Here is a 22905-nt window from a genome sequence, read left to right as displayed (position 1 = left end):
TAGAAGGATAATTGTTCATTATTATATGACAGAGTTTGTTACTTTAAGTTTATATTCATGTTTAATTTATAGTGATTACTCCAAAACAGTACTATTCAGGGCTATTCAGTATTTGAAAATTATTTACTACACACATAACTGTGAAATTATAAACTATCTGGAGAAAAAAACTCTAATCAAATCTACCAAAAACACGAAGAGCCCATAACAGAAGTGTGAATTATCTATTAATTCATTGATATAATAATCATTCCTGCTGAAATAGATAAACTGGTTTTTCGTCAATGCATTAATTCTGAATTCCTGATGGAGGGTGATATTTAAAGTTTCACCTGACTTCTTTCTAAAAATCCTATGAGGTTCTAAAGGGAAAACTTTGAATAAAGAGAGAAGTTACATTGTATATTTAAAATATGTGTCTTTTAAATCATCATGGTGAAATACAATAGCCTAATATGTAAGCTTTACTTTAATGTTTGTGTAAATAACTTTTTTCTTTTGTGTTTAGGCAAAATCTGAAACGGGATCCAGTATGTCTAAGATATTGCTGTGAGTACGAAATACTTGAAACTCTTTTCAATGAATTCTCTGTTACTTTGAATGATTTTAGGGATTGCTGCATTAATCTCTGTGAAGCATACCTGAGAAATACTTATAGTTCTGCGGTTCAGAGCTGTTTCATCAGACATTCTAGCATAGCTTAAAAATTAGCAATAAATCCAGCAGTGAATGAGAATATTAGATAGTCTTTACAAACTAAAATGTTTGAAGTTTCAGTTGGATTAAAAATTACCCAACATGGTATTGCTTTAGAAAAACATTTGTTCTTTTTTCTGATTTTATGTCTTCCTTCTTTTTAGAGACATTTTATAACATTGTATGTAGCAGAATTTTAACATTTTTTTTGTGTCTATGCTGCGCTCTTTTAATTTTTTAGAGCTTAATTTTTTTAAAGTGTCTGTTAAGCCTTTTCTTGTAACTAGTCTTGTATTTCGTACTTCAATATTTGTAGCCTCCAACTTTATTAGAACTATCTTAAACTAACTTGTCACTGATATTAGCTACTAGTATTTTCTGAGAAATGGTTTAATACTTACATTAAAGCCCAACAGATTAAGGCAATTTGACAAATATCTATACCAACCCCGGTAATATTTATATCATGTTTGAAATACAAAACTAAGGAAGAGCATTTTTCTGTAACACTGAGGTGATCTAATTATTCATTGGGACTCTCAGGACTATTTAACAGCAACATTTTAAAACTATGAGAGTATTTCAGTTATATACATGAGACCATTGATAAGCTCTCAGTTTCTAATGTGTTTAATCTGCTTGTTGGCTTCCTTCCTTCCTTCCCTTCTTTCTGAGTAACTTTCTTCCTCATACTAAACATAATACATAATCAAAGAAAATACAGAAAAGCAAAACACTATCTATAATTTCTATATCCAGAGAACCACTGTTATTATCTGTTAACATTGAATGTCTATTCTTCCAATATTAAAAAAAAAAAAAAAAAGTTGTAAAAACTGGGCTGAAAATGCAGTTTTATTAGCCTTTGTTTCTTGAAACTATTTCCTTGTGGTTAGTTATTTAGTATTTTTGTGGTTCTGACACTTCATCTTAAACATATATTTAAATGTCTCACTAACTTTTGTGGCTCCTTTTGTTGTTGTTGGGGAGAAAGTAGCAAGAAGTTCATTTTATCAGTGTCTTAAATTTTTCAATTTATTCTGTGTTATTGTTAAGTGCTGTCTAGTCATTTCTGACTCGTATAGTTTAAGGGTTTAAGAGTTTGAACCACAAACCTTGCAGTTGGCAGTTCAGTGCTTATCTTACAACACCACACCAGGACTCCGGATTCTGCTTAACTTTGTGCCAAATGACCCACCACGTATTCTTTTCTTTCTACCTTCTGACAATTGTTACAGCATGAAGAGTTACTGATATATTTTTCAAATATATAAACATATATACAAATCCCACATGAATGTCAAAGAAGGCTCAGGAATAATCCAAGACCATAAATCTGACTTTTATTAGGTGCTCATAAAAGTGCTCTATTTGGGAATATAAAGGTCTCCTTAACATTTAAGTAATATCATTGTAGTTGTATACCCCAAAAGACTCAACATTAAGAGATGACCTCTCATCCTGACACTATTTGTTGAAAGCAAGTTGTAATGTAAAATGGTGGCATAGCCCTAGCAGTCTCTGGTTGAGTGAGAGAATTTGCAGTCTTTAATTGTTTCAGAGGGATGGGAATATTGAGAAAGCAAGACATAATTAACTTCTAAGAAAATCCTTCAAAATGATTGAACTTAATCATCTACCCTTCTCCAGTCAGACAAATTAAATTCTCTCCCAATGATCTCTCTCAATTGCAATCCTGGACAAGGCAATTATTGAATCTAACCTTAGGCAGTGACCATCCTTTAGAGCTTGCATTTAAGCAAGTGATCTCCAAGAATTAATTTTGAGGACTGCCTTCATTCCTTTTGAAGAATGGTTTGAAATGGGCCTCATGCTGGAATCAATTTTTCAAGTGTGTTTGAAAATGAGTAAGGACATCATCTCTTAGTAGATGAGTCTCCATTAGAAAAATGCACATTGTGTGTGTCCCATAATTAGGGCATCACATTTTCTCCAGTAAAATCGCCACTAGGGAGAAGAAAGTCCTTTGAGATGATGAGTGTATAGTCATTTCCTTTTTTAAAAATTGGAGACTTGCGAGAGCAGTAGTTAAATGCTCTTTTAGAGCTCAGATAACACTTGGAAAAATGTGTATTCGTTGATGGAAGAATTTAGTATAATTGTAGGAAGGAAAAGACACATTTCTTTGAAATTGCTTAAACAGTTTTTGAATCAAATATTAGTAGAAATCAAGTAATCCTTTAAGGAAGAAAATAACACAGAAAAGAATGGTTGAAAAATCACTCTTCTTTTCCTTTTCTTTTCATGACTGAATTGAATCTCCAGGAAAGGATTTGAATTAAGTTTGCTTTCATTTGCTAAATCACTGGAGACCTTGTCTTTGTCTCTGTTAGAAGGATCACAACCCATTCCAAACAACTTATCAAATTAGTTGGCTGGCGGTATCCTGAAAAGTATGCCAGTGTCAAAGAGACGAAAGAATTTTTGTTCTGATCCTAACCTAAAAAATACAAGCTGGTGACCAAATGCTTCAATTGAAAGACATTTCAGAACTATATGACTTTTATGGTACTTTTTCTCCTACTTTTAAAAGAAGAATGAATAATTTGAAAACCTGATCCAACCCTTAAAAATTATTCAATGTATAATCAGATGTTTATTCCTCCAAGAGTATTTTATTTAGAATTAACCCCTTTTTTCTTAGGCCAACAATAAATTAGATTGTCTTTTACAGTTCTCAAGTAACAAACATGAGGACAGAACTCTCATTCAACATTCAAGCCCTTGCAGTTTTGGCAAATTTATGTTTAGTAAGAAAGTAAGTAATGTGTCCCTTTGACCATGTTTTGATTGAATGAATGTTTTCCATATATCGTTGTAGACCACTGTCAGTATTCATTTGTATTCCAAATAAATGACTCTCCTACTTACTTTTGTCAAAACAAACGCATTGCTTATTTGCTAGGCTTTTTTTTTTTTTTTCCTCCAGTTATAAATCAGTGATTTTGAAAAATTGAGCCATACAAAGGGATTTCATAAAGTTTGTGGGAACATGTAATCAAAAGATAATGGAATTTTTCCAGGAACTTGTTGAAGCCCTGTTGTAGTAAAACCTAGTTAAACAAGTCGTTTGGTGTCTTAAACTTCTAGTGTGATTCTTTACCCTGTAACCAAGTATTATTTGTTGCTTTGCAAAAGAAGCAAACAAATGTTAACGAAATCCTAAAAAATAGAGGACTGTTGACCTCCATTTACTTTTTTTTTTTAAATGTTTTATTGTGAATCATGTGAAAGTTTACATGGGAGAACATTAGCTTTACATTCATCCTATCGTATATGGTTTCATTGCCTTGGTTACAATCCCCAACCACCATTTACTTTTGTGTTCACTTACTTTCTAATTTGTTGAATACTTAACATTTGTCTATAAAATGTATGTGGATACATACATTTGTAGTTTTGTTTTGTTAACACTTAACGTTGTATGTGAGCATATTGCCATATTTTAATTAATACTTGTTGTTGTTATGTGCCATGGAGTCAGTTCCGGCTCATAGCGACTCTGTACAGGGTTTCCAAGGCTGTAAATCTTTATGGGAGTAGAAAGCTTAAGATCATTTAAATGTTTACGTAATATTCCATCCCATGACCATATTAGAATTTATTTAAATGTTAATGTATTTAAGGATATTTAAATTGCTTCCATTTTTTCCAGTATTACCAATAATAATAAAGCATCTATGGATTAAACTTTGCATATCTGATTTTGTCCTTAAGATTTATGTCTCTCTGTCAAATTACTGGGTCAACGAATGTAAATATTTTAAGACCCTTGAAAGTATCATCAAATTACTTTCCTCAAAGATTGTACTAGCATTCTCATCAAGATTGAAATATGTCATTTTAAAGTCTGTATTATTTTGATGCATGAAAATAACATCTTGTTTTTTATATATCTTTTGACTACTTCTTAAGCATAGTTTGTACATTGATGAATTTTAACTTAATGTTCTTTGTTGCCTGGTGCCAATTTGTCTATAATATGTACTTCACTGATGCTTTATCTATTGAACTCAAATTTTTAAAACGCAGATCTTTCTAAACGAGAAGTTGTATAAATCCAAATACTTTTTTAGTTTAAAATGATATATTATTATTATTATTGATGTTCATGCATATAGATAATTTTTGGATTTCTTTTTATTGCAGGGACAAACAAAATCCATCATTAGTATGGCTTTTTACTGGAATGTTTTGCATTTATTCATTGTTCTTTGCTTGGAGGGCAAATTTAGATATCTCAAAACCACTTTTCATGGGTGTGGTAAGTTTTACTAGATATATTCTTTAACCAAAAAATTTGTGGAAAATGTACAAATGTGTCCTTTGTGAATTTTGTTTGTCATTGTTGTTGCAAAGTGCCTTTGAGTCAGTTTCGACTCCTATCAACCCTGTATAGGGTTTCTGAGGAGCAGCTGGGGATGGGTTTGAACTGCCGATCTTGTGGTTCCCAGTTCCATGCTGATCCTACAGCACCACACAAGGAATCCTGAGTCCAGTAAAAGAGCAAATTCTTTCTGGAGTAGCTAGTATCTGATATACATAATAACAAAAGCTGAAATTCTTGACCAGTAAAGTTGACCGTTTTTTGTTTGCTGGTGTGGAGAAAAAGCAATTATTTCATAAGCCCAGTAGTTAGCTAGAAAACAAAAGAAAGTAAACTGGATTTATTAGTTTGTGTCTGTGTGTGTGTACAAACCTCAAGTATAGATACTATTGTGTTTCTCCTGGAATTTATTTCTTGTTTAATAGCAAAAGAAGGACGGATTTTAGCTCGGGACTCTTTACCAGCTTATTCCCATCCTTCTTAATTTACAAGTTCCACGCCAAACATAAGATCAATTGCATTTTGTTTCTATCACACTCCTCTCTCTGAGATTGAGGTATTTCTTCTTATTTGTTGTTAAGTACCATCGAGTGGATTCCAACACATAGCAACCCTGCATATAGGGTTTCTGAGGAGCAGCTAGTGGGTTTGAACCACTGACTTAGCAGTTCAAATGGACCTTGAGGTCTAGTGTTTATCCTATAGCACCACACCAGAACTCCATTTCTTCTTCTGTTGTGTTAAGTGCCCTTGAATCAGTTCCAACTCATGGCAGCCCTGTGTAGGGTTTCCAAGGAACAGCTGGGGCGTTTCAACCCCCAACCTTGTGGTTTATCCCAAAGCACCACACATGCTGAAAATTTGGTATCTCTTTAGCAGCTGAAACCAATGGACTGCCTTGTGTTTTGGAATCCTAATACATACCCCAAGTTATCACCTGAGGAAAGAAGCCTGGTCAGTGGGTTAAGCATTGGAGGTTTGAACCCACCAGCCGCTCTTCAGGAGACAAGATGAGTTAGTCTCCTTCCATAAAGATTTACCACCTCAGAATCCCTAGGGAGCAGTTTGACTCTTCGTGTAGGGTCGCGCTGAGTCAGAACCAACTTAAGCGGCCGTGGATTTGAATTTTGGTTTATGACCTAAATTCTGAGTCAGTTGAGAAACAAACCTGCAAAAATGGTGGGAGAATCAGCTTTACCATAGACAGTGCTGAGACTGGAAAACATGCTTCATATCTGAGGGTAAAGGGGGCCCCTCAGATCGAGTCCCACTATTGACAGACTTACCCCCTAGTCACAGGCCACCCTATTGCCACCCCAGGGACAGAGTCTGCCTCTGGATAAGTGCTTCCTATGGGCGGCTCCTTCCCAGACAGAGAGATGGAGGACAGGGGCACTCGTGCCCTCCCCATCCCCATACTCCCTAGTCAAATCAGTCCCTGCACTCAACAGGGAGAAGTAAGGGAAAGGACAGAGAGAAGCCATAAGTGAACACGAATCAGGAGTAAAACCCCAAACCCGTGTGTACTCCCTCATGGCTCAAGAGCAAGGCTGCAGTCTGGAATGTGTGTGTGCATCTAGAGAAGTAGATGCTCATGTGAAAACGGAAAGGAGGAATGTTTGGAAATTGAAAAAAATGAAGTGATATGGAATTCGTCTAGAAAAGTCAGTTACCAAGATCTGAACAGCAGCAGGCATAACTAACTAGGTGTATGCGGTCTGTTTTTTAAATGCATAAGCATGTGCTTGAGTTCACAAGCTGGTCGACGGGACCCACTCTTTGCACACACTGTTTTGCAGGTAGAACGATTCTGGATGCAGAGCAATGCGGTGGTGGCTGTCCTCGCTGGCGTCGGCCTGGCTGCACTAGTGTCTGAAACTAACCGAGTGCTGAATAGCAGCATCGACCTTCAGTGTTTGGAGTGGTTTTCAGCTATGCTTTTTGTAACCTACCAGATATATTCTAATTACAGGTAACGCAAGGTTGTGTTTTTTGTTATTTGTTTTTTATGAAAAGTAAGTAGCACACCAGCCAGTGATACTTGAATATTTAGGTTGTAGGACTTTATTTTATTTTTAATTAACACTGATTTTCAAAACCGGGCAGCTTGGTCTAAATGCAATGATTCTTAACCTTTTTGGGATTGCTAATCCTCCTGAACCAGAATGTCAACATGGATGATGTGTAGTTTCAGGCCATTGCAAGCAAGAAGCTGGGTGGTGCATGTGATTTGTGTATTTTCTTCCAAAGAACCCTAGAGACCCTGGACTATATATGTAAAATACCACTTGGAAGGAAAATAAAGGCATTTGGGACTTCTTGCGTGTCCTAAAAGGGATTCACTTTATACATGAATGATTTCATCTTTCGAATAATACCTTGCTCTTATCTTGTTCATCCTGTAGTCATGAATGTTCATTTTAAAATGAAGTCCGATGGCACAGGACAGGGAGCTGTTTTCTTCTTTTGTACATAAGGACGCTATGAGTCAGTACCAACATGATGACACCTAACAACATATATTGAAATATAATTGAATTTTATGCATTTAACTTTTGTCCTATGTTGTTGTTGTTGTTAAGTGCCATTGAGTCAGTTCTGATTGAATTTTATGCATTTAACTTGTGTCCTATGTTGTTGTTGTTGTTGTTGTTAAGTGCCATTGAGTCAGTTCTGATTCATATCAGTCCAGTGTAGGTGTTCTGAAGAGCAGCTGGTGGTTTTGAACTGCTGACCTTGCGGCTCACAGTCTAGTGGTAATCCTAAAATGCTATTCCCTGAAATTTTCTACATAAGCTGTCATGGCATCTACAAATAAGGACAGTTCTCTCTCCTTTCAAATCTACATGCCTTTTATTTCTTTTTCTTGCTGGTAAAGCTATCTGGGCATAGGATTTTATTTTGTGGAATTTTAATAACTACAGATGAATCTCTTCATTCATTATTCAAGTGTTTTATCCTGGATGACTTTGGTAGTTGGTAGTTTTCACGAAATTGGATCATTTAATGTAGGTTGTCAAATTAATATGCATTGTATGTATATAATAAAGTCCTCATCTAAAACTGTCAAACAAATAAAAAGTCAGTAAAGTTTCTTAGCCCTTACGCATCATTAGCATATATGTATTTATTTTCAGTTCTATTTCCATAACAATGACCATGAAAACTACCATCTAACAGAAAAGATGTTCATCACATTTTAATTGAAATTCACTTATTTCTAGCAGTGCTGAGTCAACATTACAGACTTAGGAGAGGCCTTTCAAGTTTAAAGTCATGGCAGTATGCGCATTTAAAGATTACAGTTACACAGTCAACTTAACGTTGAAAACCAGTGCTCTTTATATGATCTGGTAGAGCCCGTTTTTGGATACCTGCCTCACCGTGGCCTCGTGGGAAGGGTGTGAAGTCCTAGGCACACCGCCATAACAAACTCCACAAGGAGTCACCAAGTGTACAGTGTTTTTGCCCAGTCTTTTTTTTTTTTTTCCTACTCCTGTTGTCTGCTGGCTCAGGCTTTTGGAGCAGTTCAAGTTTGATACTCGGGATGCTTGCACAGGCTGGAGTTTTATTTTGTTTGGATTTTTTTTTTGCTCAGTGGAAGGAAGAGAGAGCATCTTTGTTGGGTGACAGAAGGTGAGACATCTCACTACAGAGTAGGGAATCATAGTGGGAAGCGCTGATGGTTACCTCCATGACAAAGACAGAGCTACTGTTTGTCCCTAGAAGTGTATGTTTGTTTTCTGAGACTAGTGATTCAGCTGAAGGTCATGTTTCTCAGCTGTAGTAAATGTAATGCACTCAACAGTAGCAAGAAAGATATTGCTTGTTCCTTTTATTTTTTTAATGCTTTTAGTCCCTTAAATAATCTTTTTTCTTTTCTTATGGAAAGCTCTCAAAATCCCTGCCAGTTTTTCTTTGAAGTTAGAAAGTCCACTTCATTACTAAAAAGAGTCAGACTGCTGTTGTTGTTGTTGGCAATAGCAAATAATGCCTCGAAAGAAAGCAACAACTCAACAAACTACGCCTGCCTTCTCTTCTCGTTGGCCTCCTTCCCTAGTGATTTCTTGGTCTCAATGTGAGAGAAGTACACAGAGAGCTTGTGGTTCAGGGTCAACCTCTGGATGAAAGGGAGTCTTACAAATAACTACATTTATGTCAGAAATTGGCCAGATTTCCTTTGGCATTTCTGAAAAGTCCTTTGAGTAAATGAAATTAGCACATTCTTATGCAAAAAAGCTCCACACATATTACATGTTTTTGGCCAACCGTGCAACTCCCTACACCCCACATGTTTTTTCTGTAAGCATGCTATGCCAATTTCCTCATATTATATGTGTTACTTACATAAGAGCATTATTTGAGAAAAATACTGTAACATGAAATTACTTTAAATTTCCAGTGCAGTTGGAAACCTTGTTTTTAAAATGAACTTACATGTTTTTAGAGGGGAAAAAAAGGACTTTTTCTTGAGTACTAAATGATTCCCTTTTAATGGAAAAGATGAATTCGATGAGTGAGGTAGTAGACGGTTTTTTGTTTTTTTTCTAAAACCACCATTAGTTCTTCTTTATCTCAGATGATAGTATTCTCTTTTCAAACATACACATCTTCTCAGAGGAAATACATCGGAATACTGGGAAAGATAAGGTGTAGATGTGTGGTGGGCAAACGATGGGGTGGAAAATCAGCCCAATCTTATTGAAGCTGTAGCAAAATGTTGCTTTTTAATAATGCTTTTTCATTCTTTTATTTAGCATTTGTGATCAAAGGAACAATTATGTGATCGATACATTTGCAAAGAACCTTCTATCCTCTATGCCTCATGATGCAATTATCTTACTGAGAGGAGACTTGCCAGGAAACTCTCTCCGTTACGTGCATTACTGTGAGGGGCTGAGGCCAGATATTTCATTAGTGGATCAGGAAGTAAGTATATGAAAAAAATACTTGGATGTAGTAATAGCAATTTTAAAATATATTTTTTAAAAACGACCTTTTTTTTTAAAAGCAGCGCATGGGTGTACAGTTTTCACGATCATGCTAATGTAGAAGTTGTTGTTGTTAAGTGTCAAGTCAGTGCCTACTCCTAGTGACCCTGTACAGGGTTTCTAAGGAGCGGTTGGTGGATTTGAACTACTGGCCTTCCAAGTTCAAACCAACTTTGCGGTCTGGTGCTTATCCTCCAGCAACACGTAGCATTCTTTTGTGTAGTTGAACTAATAATAAGTCATATGAGTTGCTTTTTCCTCATTTTAACTAAATGTTTTAAAAATTAATGTGTTTCATGTTGGATTCAAATGATACTCCTAAGTCTCTAGTTCATCTGTTGGTCCATATTGTTGTTAAGTGTTGTCGAGTCAGTTCTGACTCAGTGACCCTAAATAGGCTTTCCAAGAACCAGCTGGTAGGTTTGAACCACTGTCTTTGAACCACTGACTTTTTGATTAGCAGTCCAGTGCTTATCCTACAGAGCCATACCAGTACTCCATAAGTTAGTCTGTTGTTGTAATGTGCCGTTGAGTTGATTCCAACTCGTAGCCACCCTGCACAGTGTTTCTGAGGAGAGGCTGGTGAGTTTGAACCACCAATTCTGTGGTTCAAACCAATCTTGTGGTCCAGTGCTTATCCTACAGTGCTGCACCAGGTTGCTCCATAGGTGGTGAAGATGGTTTGTACTTGATGTTAGCTGAAGGCTGTTGGTTCAAAGTCACCCTATGGTACCACAGAAGAAATGGACTGGCAATACGGTTCTGTTAAGGTTAATTGGTAGTGGTGGTGTGCAATGGAGTAGCTTCTGACACAGCGATCCTGCATAGGGTTTCCGAGGCTGTAAATCTTTACAGAAGCAGAAAGCTTCATCTTGCTCTTGTGGAAGAGCTGGTAGTTTCAAACTGCTGACCTTGAAGTTAGCAGCCTGACTTGTAACCACTATACTACCAGCGTTCCCTTAAGATTGATTACAGCTAAGAAATTACTGTGCAGCAGTTCTACTCTGCAACACACAAGGTTGTCATGAATTAAAGAATAGACTGTAACTAACAACTAGTCCATATGGCATGTTGTTGATGTTGCTACGTGCCAGCAAGTTGGTTCCAACCAGGAGTGACTGGTGAGCTTGAACTCCAGACCTTCCGTTGAAACTGACTTCAAACAGTACAGCGCATTATCCCGCAGCGCCACACCAGGACTCCAGTCCTTATAGCCGACCATAGGAATATTTGCTGTATTGCTAAGTTTATTTTTAAGTCATTTGTCAAGTTAACCACTCAAATTAATTTAATTTCTTGACCAGCGGACAGTGTTAAATTCAGTTGAACATAAAGAAATCCTACTGTGGGTTAGTAAACATTTTACTCAACGTAGAAATTATTACCCACTATTCTGCTCTGAAAGGAGACCTGGTGTGGCGCTGTGGGCCAATGCGTCAGACTGCAAAGTCGTTTGAATTGCGAGTTCGGTGGTTCAAGCTCACCAGCTGCTCCTTGGAAACGCTATACAGGGTCGCTATGGGTCTGAATCGACTCGACGGCACTTAACAACAACAACAACAAAATTCTGCTATGAAAGTGAAGTATGAAGTTTGGATTTGGTTTGTTGATCCAATGATAAAAATGTGTTTCAAGAAGACATGAAAATTTCAAGAACTGTTAAAACGCATTTCTGGAACTGAAGAAGTAAACTTAAATTTAAGATTTATGATTTACAATGTAAGTACTACAAAGGCAACAGTACTTACCTCTAATGCTTTCAGAGTGGTCATCAGGAAAAGCTAAATTCTTCATTTTGAAAGAATAATGTGATTAGTTTGAGCAAATTATTAGGTGTAATATTTGATATGTTTATGCTGAATTAATGAGTAATTAGTAATGTCTGGGAGAAAACTGTAAAAACCAGACTTGTAAATGCAGCTGTTGTTGTTTTTAAGTGCCTTTGAGTTGATCCCGACTCCTAGTGACCCCGTATAGGGTTTGGGTTTCCGAGGAGCAGCTGGTAGGTTTGAACTGCCCATGTTGGGGTCTGCAGATCAGTGCTAATCTTACAGCGCCATGTAGTGTTGTTGTTGTTAAGTGCAGTCTAGTCAGTTCCGGCTCATAGCGACCCTGTGTAGGGTTTCTGAGGAATGGTTGGTGAACTTGGAATCGCCTTGTGTTTCAGAGTGACCTTGCAGTCCACACATTAAGCCACAGCGCCACACCATGATTCCTATGCACCATGTAGTAGAACTTGAAACTTATGTGTGCTTTAGTAAGCAGTTTGTATTTCTGTCATGTACAGAGATTGATTCAGTTGAGTTTCAGTCTAACTTCTGGAAAAAGCTAGGTTTACTTTTCTACAAAATGGCACCATAGCCTGGCTTTAAATATTATTTGGGATGTCAGTTACTGTAATTAAGAAGCATGGATTTCAGAGGTAATTCATCATAAATTCAAATATCCATTCAGTTACTTCCTGTATGTATGACAGGGGACTAATGATTCTTCCCCTCAGAGTTTCTGTTCTCCTTACTACAAAACGGATTGATCATTATATAAGGTAGCATGCTTTTGAGTGCTAGAAACAGAATACTTGAGAAAGGAGATTTGGGGGATTATAATACAAACCATTCATGATATTAGTGTTCTAGGGCAGCCTTTTTGCACTTCTCTGGATTTTCCCTCATAGTCACATAGGCCTGGATTATCATGTGATTGAGTTTCTCAAGAGCAGGGGATTCTATTTTACTCATTATAGTTAAGTTACACTTGTTTTTTTGAAGGAATGAAAGAATGGAGGCGTGGCACATCTCTGTATTTTGTCTAGGTTGTCTAGCTTGCCCGTCACAGAAGTTTCAACTTCAGCAAACCAATTTTGAGAACTGTTGTATATGTTAGGCGGTGTGCAGAGACATAAAGATGCAAAGATACAGTCGCTTCCCTCTAGGAATCCACAGTCTAGGGAGGAATACGCTAAGAGCTGTAACCGGCAGGTACAAAGATTTATAGAAGCATGCCATTTCTGGCTATGGAAACTGGGGAGAACATCCTAGAGGAAGTGATATTTAAGCATGTCCAGAAAGTTGAGTATGCTTACTGTAGGTATAAGGGGAAAGGTCATTCTGGGTAGTTAACCAAATACCTACAGGTAAAATACAACAAAGTGCTAGTGCATTGATGGGAGTTATTACATTAAGATATCAAATCCAAGTCATAAGAAAAGTAATTGGTACAATGTACATAGGTCGTGCTTGTTTGTTTTTCTAGTGGTATGACTATGTATTTGTTCAATGAGTGTATTTACATTTTAAAATCTTTTCATTGTATTTGATAAACTTGATTCTTTGAAAAATATACAAAAAGTCTGATGTTATTTGTGGTTTTTTTGTTGTTTTTTTTTTTTTAATGGCAGATGATGACTTACGAGTGGTATTTGCCCAAGATGGCAAAGCATTTACCAGGTGTCAACTTTCCCGGGAATCGGTGGAATCCTGTGGAAGGAATATTACCTACTGGGATGGTCACATTTAATCTTCATCATTTTCTTGAAATAAATAAACAGTAAGCATTATTTTCATATAATAGCTTTTCTAAAATCTTAAGCTTTTCTAAAATTGTTTATGTAGCAGCTGTGCCTCATCCAAAAGACCAATTTTCTGCACCTATTTCCCTGTCACCAGTGAGATTATCTTTGTAATTAAATTGAATAACTGCACATAAATGAGACCAAGCAGAAATAAATGTTATTGTTCTGGGTAAAGGAAAAATAAAGACAGATTAGCAAGAACAGCAAATAAGATCTTAGTACAATTCAGAGAAATTGGAGATGTGTCTGCCTACTTGAAATCATTGCAGGTGGATCACAGGCAATTATAGTTTCCCCAGATGAACACCGGGGCCTACTTTTAAGTGTACAGCAAATGTTTTCCAGGAATAATCACAATATAAAAATAGCTTAAGATTTTTTTTTTTATAAGAGATAAGACATTTTTATAAATAAGAAAAACAGTTATGCTAGCTGAGATAAAATGTAAGAATTGTGAATTCATATACTTCAGTAGTATGGTGCTGAACATTTCTCCTCTATCGGAGATGCTGGGGATTGTGTCCAGAGCTTGAAGGAGAAAAATGTATTTCATTAGTTCTATTTTTTTCATAAAGGAAACTTCTTAAATTCTTTATAAATTCCAAACCTACATTATCCCCAGCAAAGAACTTAACAACAACCGCAACAAAGATCATAATGTAGTACTTTTGATGTTGAGAGGCTGAAGTTTACTGTGGCTCCTGAATACTGTATTTTTTTCTCAAATAATACATAAATAACACACCCTAGGGACACACAGTGCACCTAAGAAAATGATACGGAAGGTTGGCAAAAACGTATAACATGCACATTCTTTTCATAAAGATATGGTACTACTGATGATCCAAAAGTCCACCAAGCCCACAGCCATCAAGTCAGTTCTGACTCATAGAGAACCCAGTCAGTGTCGGGTTTCTGAGACTATCAGTCTTTACAAGACAGTCTCATCGTTCTCCTTAGGAGCGGCTGGTGGGTTTGAACTGCTGACATTGTGGCTAACTGCCCAGTGCTCTTCCCACAGCACCTGCAGAGCTCCTTACTGCTTATGAAGGTAATGGGTATCAGTGTGCTTGGGGAGGTCAATTTCCAGTCAGTCTGCACTTGCATTGACTCCTGCTGACTTTCAGTATGATGATAAGCAGCACCTGGCCCTACACACGCCTCACAGGCATCGGTATGTTGGAGCCCATCACTGCAACTACCATGCCATTTACCTCATAGAGACGCTCCCTGGGACAGTCATAGTTACTTTTTCTATTGTGCAATAAAATAGTTGTTAAGTGCCGTCGAGTTGGTTCCGACCCATAGCGACCCTGTACAGGGTTTCCGAGGGTGTAAATCTTTACGGGAGTAGAAAGCCTCATCTTTCTCCCGCGGAGCGGCTGGTAGTTTCGAACCGCTGACCTTAAGGTTCGCAGCCCAATTCGTAACCACTACGCTACCAGGGCTCCTTCAAGAACCATCAAAGTTTCCATATAAGCACATTTGTTAATTTTATATAACTCAATCCCATAATCATTTATTGGATATCTACTTGTATTGTAAAGCCGTTTGAACTACAAGGTTGGTGGTTCAAGCTCACCAGCTGCTCCTAGGAAACCCTTTAAGGGTTGCTATGGATTGGAATTGACTCGACGGCACTTTACAACAGCAAAAACTTGTATTGTTCCTGTGATTATTAAGTACCATCGAGTTGGTTCTGGCTTCATAGTGACCCTGCGTAGGGTTTCCAGGGAGCGACTAGTAGGTTTGACTTGCTAACCTTGTGGTTAGCGGTCCACTGCTTAGTTTACAGCACCATACCTGGATTCCAAACTTGTATTGTTGTTATTATTAAGTTCCACTATGTCGGTTCTGACCCATAGTGACTCTGTATAGGGTTTCCGAGGAGCAGCTGGTGAGTTTAATGGCCAACCTGCAGATCAAACCAACTTTGAAGTCCAGCGCAGTAACCCACAGTGCCACACCAGGACTCCAAACTTGTATTAGGCCCTGGCAATAAAAAGATGAATGACACGCATTTCCAAATTCAAGTAGACCACAAGCTATTTGTATAATACATAGATATGAACACAAACATAATATGGGGAGCATGGTGGCTTCATATGACAAGCACTGGACTGAACCGCAAAGTCTGCAGTTTAAGTCTGCCTGCGGCTCCACAGGAGAAAGATAAGGCTTTCTGTTCCCACAGAGATTTACAGCTCTGGGTTTCTTTGAGTCAGAACTGACTTTAAGGCACTTCACAACAACATTGTATTTTTAAAATCTTGTATTAAAATTAATAGGCAGTGATCCTGGCTTTCTTTGGTGTACAGTTGTATGTGTTTTCACACATATATATTCTGTAACTGGTACCACAATCAGGATACAGGAGAGCTCCATAACCCCCAAGATTTTTCCTAGGTATCATATTTCCTTGTTGCCTGATGCCTGGCAACCACAGACTGTTCTGTGTTGAGATATATATATATTCATAAGTACATAACTTTCTGATAATTCCTTTTTATGGATGTTTCACAGTTGACTTATCGTTTCACCTGTTGAAGGACATTTGGGTTGTTTCCAATTGTTGACAGTTATGAATAGAGCTACTGTAAGTACTCATGTACAGGTTTTTGTGTACATACAATTTTTCATATTTAAAAGTGGGTTTGGTAGGTTGTTTTTTTTCTTGTTGAGCTTTATGATTATATATTCTAGATACAAATATTTTGTCAGATATGACATGTAATTCTTTACTTAATAATTTCTTTTGCAAATTATTTGATAAAACTGAATTAACTTTTTCTTTTAAAGGGACCATGCTTTTAACGTCATATCTAAGAACACTAAGAGTTTTATAGTTTTATATTTAGCATTTTGTCAAAGATTTCATTTTCCTTGGATTAACCATCAACCCACCACTCGACTGTCAATGTGTTTTACTGTGGTGGCTTGTGTGTTGCTGTGATTCTGTAAGATAGGCCACTGGTATTTTAAATACCAGCAGAGATACCTATGGTGGACAGTCTTCAGATGTTGTACTACTAAACGAAGACAGACAGACTACTTCTGAATATTTACTCACTGAAAACCTTAGCAATAGCAGTGGAAAAGTGTCAAATAACATCAAAATATTGAAACATGATGAAAAATACTAGAACATTTTCAGATATAGTGACAGAAGATAAGCCCCTCCGATTGGAAGGCACTCAAAGTATGACTGGGGAAGAGTTGCCTAATCAAAGTTGAGCATGATGACGCAAATGGAGTAAGACTCTCAGGCCTTTTATTTGCTGATAGGGCACAACTCAAAATAAAGACAAACAACTGTAATCATCCATTAATAATCAGAACAAGGACTGTATGGAGTATGAATCTAGGAAAATTTGTAAATTGTTGGAAATAAAGTGGAATGCCTAAGTAACAATATCCTAGGCCTTAGTGAGCTGAAGTGGACTGGTATTGGCCATTTTGAATCTGACAACCACATGGTTTACTATACTGGGAATGACAAATTGGGGGAAAATGGTGTCATATTCATCATCAAAAAGAATATTTCAAGATCTATCTTGAAATACAATGCTATCTGTGATTGGATAATATCATATACCTACAAGGAAGACCAGTTAATACCACTGTTAGTCAAATTTATGCACCAACCACTAAAGCCAATGACAATGATAATGAAATTGAAGAATTCTATGAACTTCTTCAGTCTGAAATTGATCAGACATGCACTCAAGATGCATTAATAATGAATGATGATTGAATGCAAAGGCTGGAAATAAGAAAAGGATCAGTAGGTGGAAAATGTGTCCTTGGTGATAGAAACGATGCCGGAGATTGCATGATAGAATTCTGCAAGACCAATGACTTCTTCATTGAAAATACTTTTTTAAAGCAACAATAAGAGACTATATATACACTTGGACCTCACCAGATGGAATACATAGACATCAAATTGATTACATCTGTGGAAAGAGACTGGAAAAGCTCCATATCATCAGCCAAAACAAGGCCAGGGGTGAAGTGTGGAACAGACCATTAACTGCTCACATGCAAGTTGAGGCTGAAGCTGAAAAAACTAAAACAAGTTCATGAGAGCCAAAATATGACCTTGAACATATCCCACCTGAATTTAGATATCATCTCAAGAATAGATTTGCTGTATTAGACACTAAAGAATGAAGACCAGAAGAGTTGTGGGATGACATCAAGAAAATCATACAGGAATAAAGCAAAACTTCATTAAAAAGACACGAAAGTAGGCAAAGACCAAATGGCTATCTGAAGAGACTCTGAAACTTGCTCTCCAGGATAGAGATGCTAAAGCAAAAGGAAGAAATGAGAAGGTAAAATAGGTAAATAAAAATTTTCGAAGAGCAGCTCAAGAAGACAAAGTCAAATATTGTAACAAAATGTGCAGAGACCTAGAGTTAGAAAAACAAAAGGGAAGAACACCCTTAGTATTTCTGAGGGAACTGAAGAAAAAATTCAGACTTCAACTTACAGTATTGATGAAGTCTATGGGCAAAATATAGAATGATGCAGGGAACATCAAAAGAAGATGGAGGGAATACACAGAGTCACTGTACCAAAAAGAAATGGTCAGTGTTCAACCATTTCAAGAAGTAGCATCTGATCAAGAACCAATGATACTGAAGGAAGAAATTTAAGGTGCACTGAAGACAATGGCAAAGAACAAGGCTCCAGCAACTGATGGAATACAAATTGAAATCTTTCAACAAAGTGATGCGGCACTGGAGGCGTTCACTCATCTATGCAAAGAAATATGGAAGACAGCTACCAGGCCAACGGACTGGAAGAGATCCATATTTCCGCCCCTTCCAAAGAGAGGTGACCAGTGGAATGCAGGACTCATCAGACAATATCATTAATATCTCATAAAAGTAAAATTTTACTAAAGATAATCCAGAAATGGCTGCAAACATACATTGACAGAGAACTGCCAGAGGTTCCAGCCAATTCAGACTAAGACTTGGAACGAGGGATATCATTGTTGACATCAGATGGATCTTGGCTGAAAGCAAAGAATATCAGAAAGATGTTGACCTGTGCTTTATTGAGTAGCAGAGGTTTTCAATTGTGTTGTTCATGGCAAGTGTGGAGGATAATAGTGTGGAGGATGAGTATTCCGGAATACTTAATTGTGTTCATGAGGAACCTGTATGGACACAGACCAAGAGGCAGTTGTTTGTACAAAACAAGGGAACACTGAATGATTTAAAATTAGCAAAGGTGTGCGCCAGGGTTGTATTCGTTCACCATACTTACTCAGTCTGTATGGAGTCCTGGTGTGGCGCTATGGGTTAATGCGCAGAACTGTAAAGTTGGTTTGAACTGCAAGGTTGATGGTTCAAGCTCACCAGCTACTCCTCAGAAACCCTATACAGGGTCGCTATGAGTCAAAATCAATATGATGGTATTCAACAACAACATTCAGTCTGTGTTGAGCACATAATCTGAGAAGATATATGAAGAAAAATGTGGCATCGGGGTTGGAGGAAGACTAACAAACTACGACATGCAGGCAATACAACATTGCTGGCTGAAAGTGAAGAGGACTTAAAATACTTACTGATGAAGATCAAAGACCACTGCTGTCAGTATAGGTTGTACCTGAATATAAAGAAAACAAAAATTCTCACCACTTGACTAATAAACAACATTCATATAAATGGATAAAAATTACAGTTGTCAAAGCCTTCAGTTTGCTCTGACCAACCATCAACACTCATGAAAGCAGCAGTCAAGAAATTAAACAAGGTTGATGCTGGACAGGACAGTGTTTCATTCTGTTGTACTATGTGAGTCGGTACCAACTCAGTGGTACCTAACAACCATCCACTCTTAGGGAAGCAGCAACCAAGAAAATAAACAATATATTGCATTAGTCAAATCTGCTGCGCAAGACCTCTTGAAAGTGCTCAAGAGCAAAGATGTCAGTTTGAGGACTAAGGTACGCCTGACTGAAGCCATTGTATTGTCAATAACCTCATATGCATGTGAATTTTGGACAGTGAATAAGGAAGAATGCAAAAGAATTGTTGCATTTAAGTTATGATGTTGGAGGAGAATATTAAAAGTACCATGGACTGCCAGAAGAGAAAACAAAAGTGTGTTGGAAGAAGTACAGCCAGAATGTTCCTTCGTATCTTATCCTTTGGCCATATTATCAGGAGGGGCCAGTGCCTGGAGAAGGACATCATGCTTGGTACACTAGAAGGTAATTGAACTTCATTTGCATCTTTGTATCTATGAAAAAAACCCAAAAAATTGTAGGATTTTTCATTGGAATTATTAGATTCGAGTCTATGACACTTGTGTGGTGCTGTAGTATGAAGCACTGGACTACAAGGTCATTTGAACTGTAAGGCGACGTTCAAACTTACCAGTTGCTCTTCGGTAATCCTATCCAGGCTCCCTGTGAGTCGGAACAGACTCAATGGCACTTACCAACAACAGTGGTGCCTGCATGGTAAGCACTAGACTGATAACTGATAACAAACCAATCAGTCACTACTGAGAAACACTATACAAGGTCACTGTGAGTGGAACTGATTGACCAGCATCTAACAACTACTTAGTCTACTGTGGGGAGCATGGACAGCTTGATGATACTGAATCTGTCAAAACATGAACATGAACCTCTCTTCATTCACTTAAGCCTTGTTTGATCTCTTTTGTCAACATGTTATAAATTTCAGCTTATAGGCGCTACATATTTGGTTATATTTATAACTAGCTATTTAATTTGGGAAATACTGTCATACTGTCTTTTTTATTTGTTTCCCAGTTGTTCATTGCTGTTGTAGAGAAATGAAACTGATTTTGTGTATGTAAACCTTCTGTGCTGCAACCTTGCTAAACTCACAGCTGGCTCTTTCGGTCAGAGAAAAGGGTTCCACTCAGAACTCTAGACACTAGTCCCCGCTGCCTCTGCCATTCCTATGTTGCTATCTCTTCACAGGCGGGTGTCGCATCATCGCCTGGGGCTGGGGACAAAACCTCAGAGGTTGCCACTCATTCTGACCTTAGGATTTCCTTCCCTGTTCCCTGAGCTAGAAAGCAAGCCCTTTCCTTGGTGGTCTTTCTGACCACACATGGTACACACTTCTGGGTTTCACTGGAGCGGGAACATGGCCGCCTCACCACTGATTTGGTGGAACTGCTAATTCTCATCTCCTTGCTCAGTCTTCTTTTTTCCATTCATTTTCAGAATCCTCAGGTAGCTGCTCCATGGATTCGGCCCAGGAATCATAGTTGTGTCAGGTGGACTAGATAGGATAATATGTTTTTTACTCTCTGCCCAAGAACCAGAATCCTATTATGTTTTAAAACTGTATTTATATCCTCAACAGCTCTAAAAGATAGTCATATTCACTTTAAATTCTAGGCCAGAATTGTGTTTCTTGAAGTGTCTTGCTTCAAAGTTCATGAAGTTTTTACTTTTCAGTGATCCCCCAATACCCTCCTTTTTTCTCGTTCTCTATTTAGTAACAGTTATTGAGGCGTAAAGCAAAAATCGGAATACAACTATTAATTATACATCTTTTGAACCAAGGCTATTTAAACCATTTCTCATACTAGTTTTTGCAGGATTCGAAGCTCCTAATAGTCATTCAAAGCTAATTAACTCCATTTAGAAAATATTTATAGTGCACTAGCTATGTTTCATGCTGTGTGGGATTCAGAGTTTATTCAGGAATAGAGAGCCTAGCCTTAGGATGTTTCTGGACCAACCAGCGAGAATTCAAATGCAAATTTTAAGTATAATAGTAAAAGAGTAACAAAAATAAAATGCAATTAGAGTTTGAGGAAGGAGAAACTACTTTTAGTAGGAATACAACGTGAGGCATATTTGTACCTGAAAATGTTTAAGGCATCAGAAAGCATTTATGTCTATGTGTGAGACAGTGTTATATGAGTTTCCCTTATAAAATATGTCCTCGAGTGAGCTCGTCAACTGTTAGGAACAGCCAGGTTTTATTGTCTGTGTCTCTCTGTTTCCCTCCATCCCCTAGAAGCAGCATTTATACACGAAGAGAAATTTAAAAAAAAACAAAAACGAAACTATTCACAAATGGTAATCAAAGTTAAGGACTTGAAAAAGACTTGAAAAGAATCTACCATTAATTACATTTACTTTGAATTTTGAACTTTTTAAGTTAAATGTGTATCATATATTTTTTCTGTCTTCAATAGAAAAGAAACATTTGTTTGCATAGGAATTCATGAAGGTGATCCCACCTGGAAAAAGAATTATTCGCTTTGGCCATGGGGCTCTTGTGACAAATTAGTCTCTTCAGAGATTGTTTTCAACCCTGAGGAATGGATTAACTTGACAAGAAACATCTATAACTGGACTGAAGACTATGGACGGTATGAGCAAGAGTTCTAGTTTTAATGAGTTTTGTAGTGGCTAAAGAAATGTGCCTACATTCACTTTGTTTTGTGTTTATTCATTGCTGATACTGTTACTTGCTGCTCACAGAGCACCATAAAATGACTAAACTGATGCAGGCACCATAGCAGTCATTTTGTTTGACCACCCTGTTGTTCCTTGCTGGTAATAGCGTGTTTGGGCCGCTTTCCCCAGATGCACAACCTAGCTACTGTTCTGGATGTAACTGCTATACTCTCACAGGAGCTGCTGACTGTATTAAACTGTTGTTGTATGCCATGGAGTCGGTTCTGACCCATAGCGACCCTATACAGGGTTTCCGAGGCTATAAATCTTTATGGGAACAGAAAGCTTCATCTTTATCCCGCAGAGCGGCTGGTAGTTTTGAACTGCGGACCTTAAGGTTCGCAGCCCAATTCGTAACCATTATGCTACCAAAGCTCCTTAATAATCATACTTACAGCTTGTAGTTGTTAAGTGCTAGCAAGTTAGTTCCCACTAATCAAGCCGGTATAGGGCTTCTGAGGAGCGGCTGGTGAGTGTGAACTACCGACCTTGAGGTTCAAACTAACTTCGCTGTTTAGCACATTAACCCACAGCACCACACCAGGACATAACATTAGGACATTATCACATTAGGAGTGAATTAATGAAATGTAGCAGTCTACTTTTTTAAGTTGATCGTTTTGTATGGCCCACGAATTCTAAGTTTGGGCAGAAAAAAAGGTTCCCCAGCCCCCACTAGACCTCAAGGTCAGTTTGAACTGTGTAAGATCAGTGGTTCAAGCTCACAAGCTGGTCCTTGGAAACCCCTATACATGGTTGATATGAGTCAGAACCAACTCGACACCACTTAACAACACCCCTGCTTTCAAAGGTATTCTGTTAC

The 22905-nt window shown here is 37.6% G+C and overlaps 1 protein-coding gene across 1 annotated transcript in view; it reads left to right on the top strand.

Annotated features, from left to right (window-relative positions):
• Nucleotides 1-22905, top strand: part of TMEM260 (transmembrane protein 260) — an 85789-nt gene that overhangs the window by 54442 nt on the left and 8442 nt on the right. The window contains exons 7-13 of the mRNA XM_006864614.1: nt 509-549; nt 3392-3475; nt 4867-4981; nt 6844-7016; nt 9802-9973; nt 13433-13581; nt 21818-21994. Of these exons, the coding sequence (XP_006864676.1) occupies nt 509-549; nt 3392-3475; nt 4867-4981; nt 6844-7016; nt 9802-9973; nt 13433-13581; nt 21818-21994 (911 nt within the window). The remainder of the gene's footprint in view (nt 1-508; nt 550-3391; nt 3476-4866; nt 4982-6843; nt 7017-9801; nt 9974-13432; nt 13582-21817; nt 21995-22905) is intronic.

This window comes from Chrysochloris asiatica, unplaced genomic scaffold (assembly GCF_000296735.1).
Source record: "Chrysochloris asiatica unplaced genomic scaffold, ChrAsi1.0 scaffold00067, whole genome shotgun sequence".
NCBI classification, from domain to species: Eukaryota; Metazoa; Chordata; class Mammalia; order Afrosoricida; family Chrysochloridae; genus Chrysochloris; species Chrysochloris asiatica.
The sequence above is the reverse complement of the archived record's forward strand: the minus strand, read 5'-3'. Positions and strand labels throughout refer to the sequence as shown.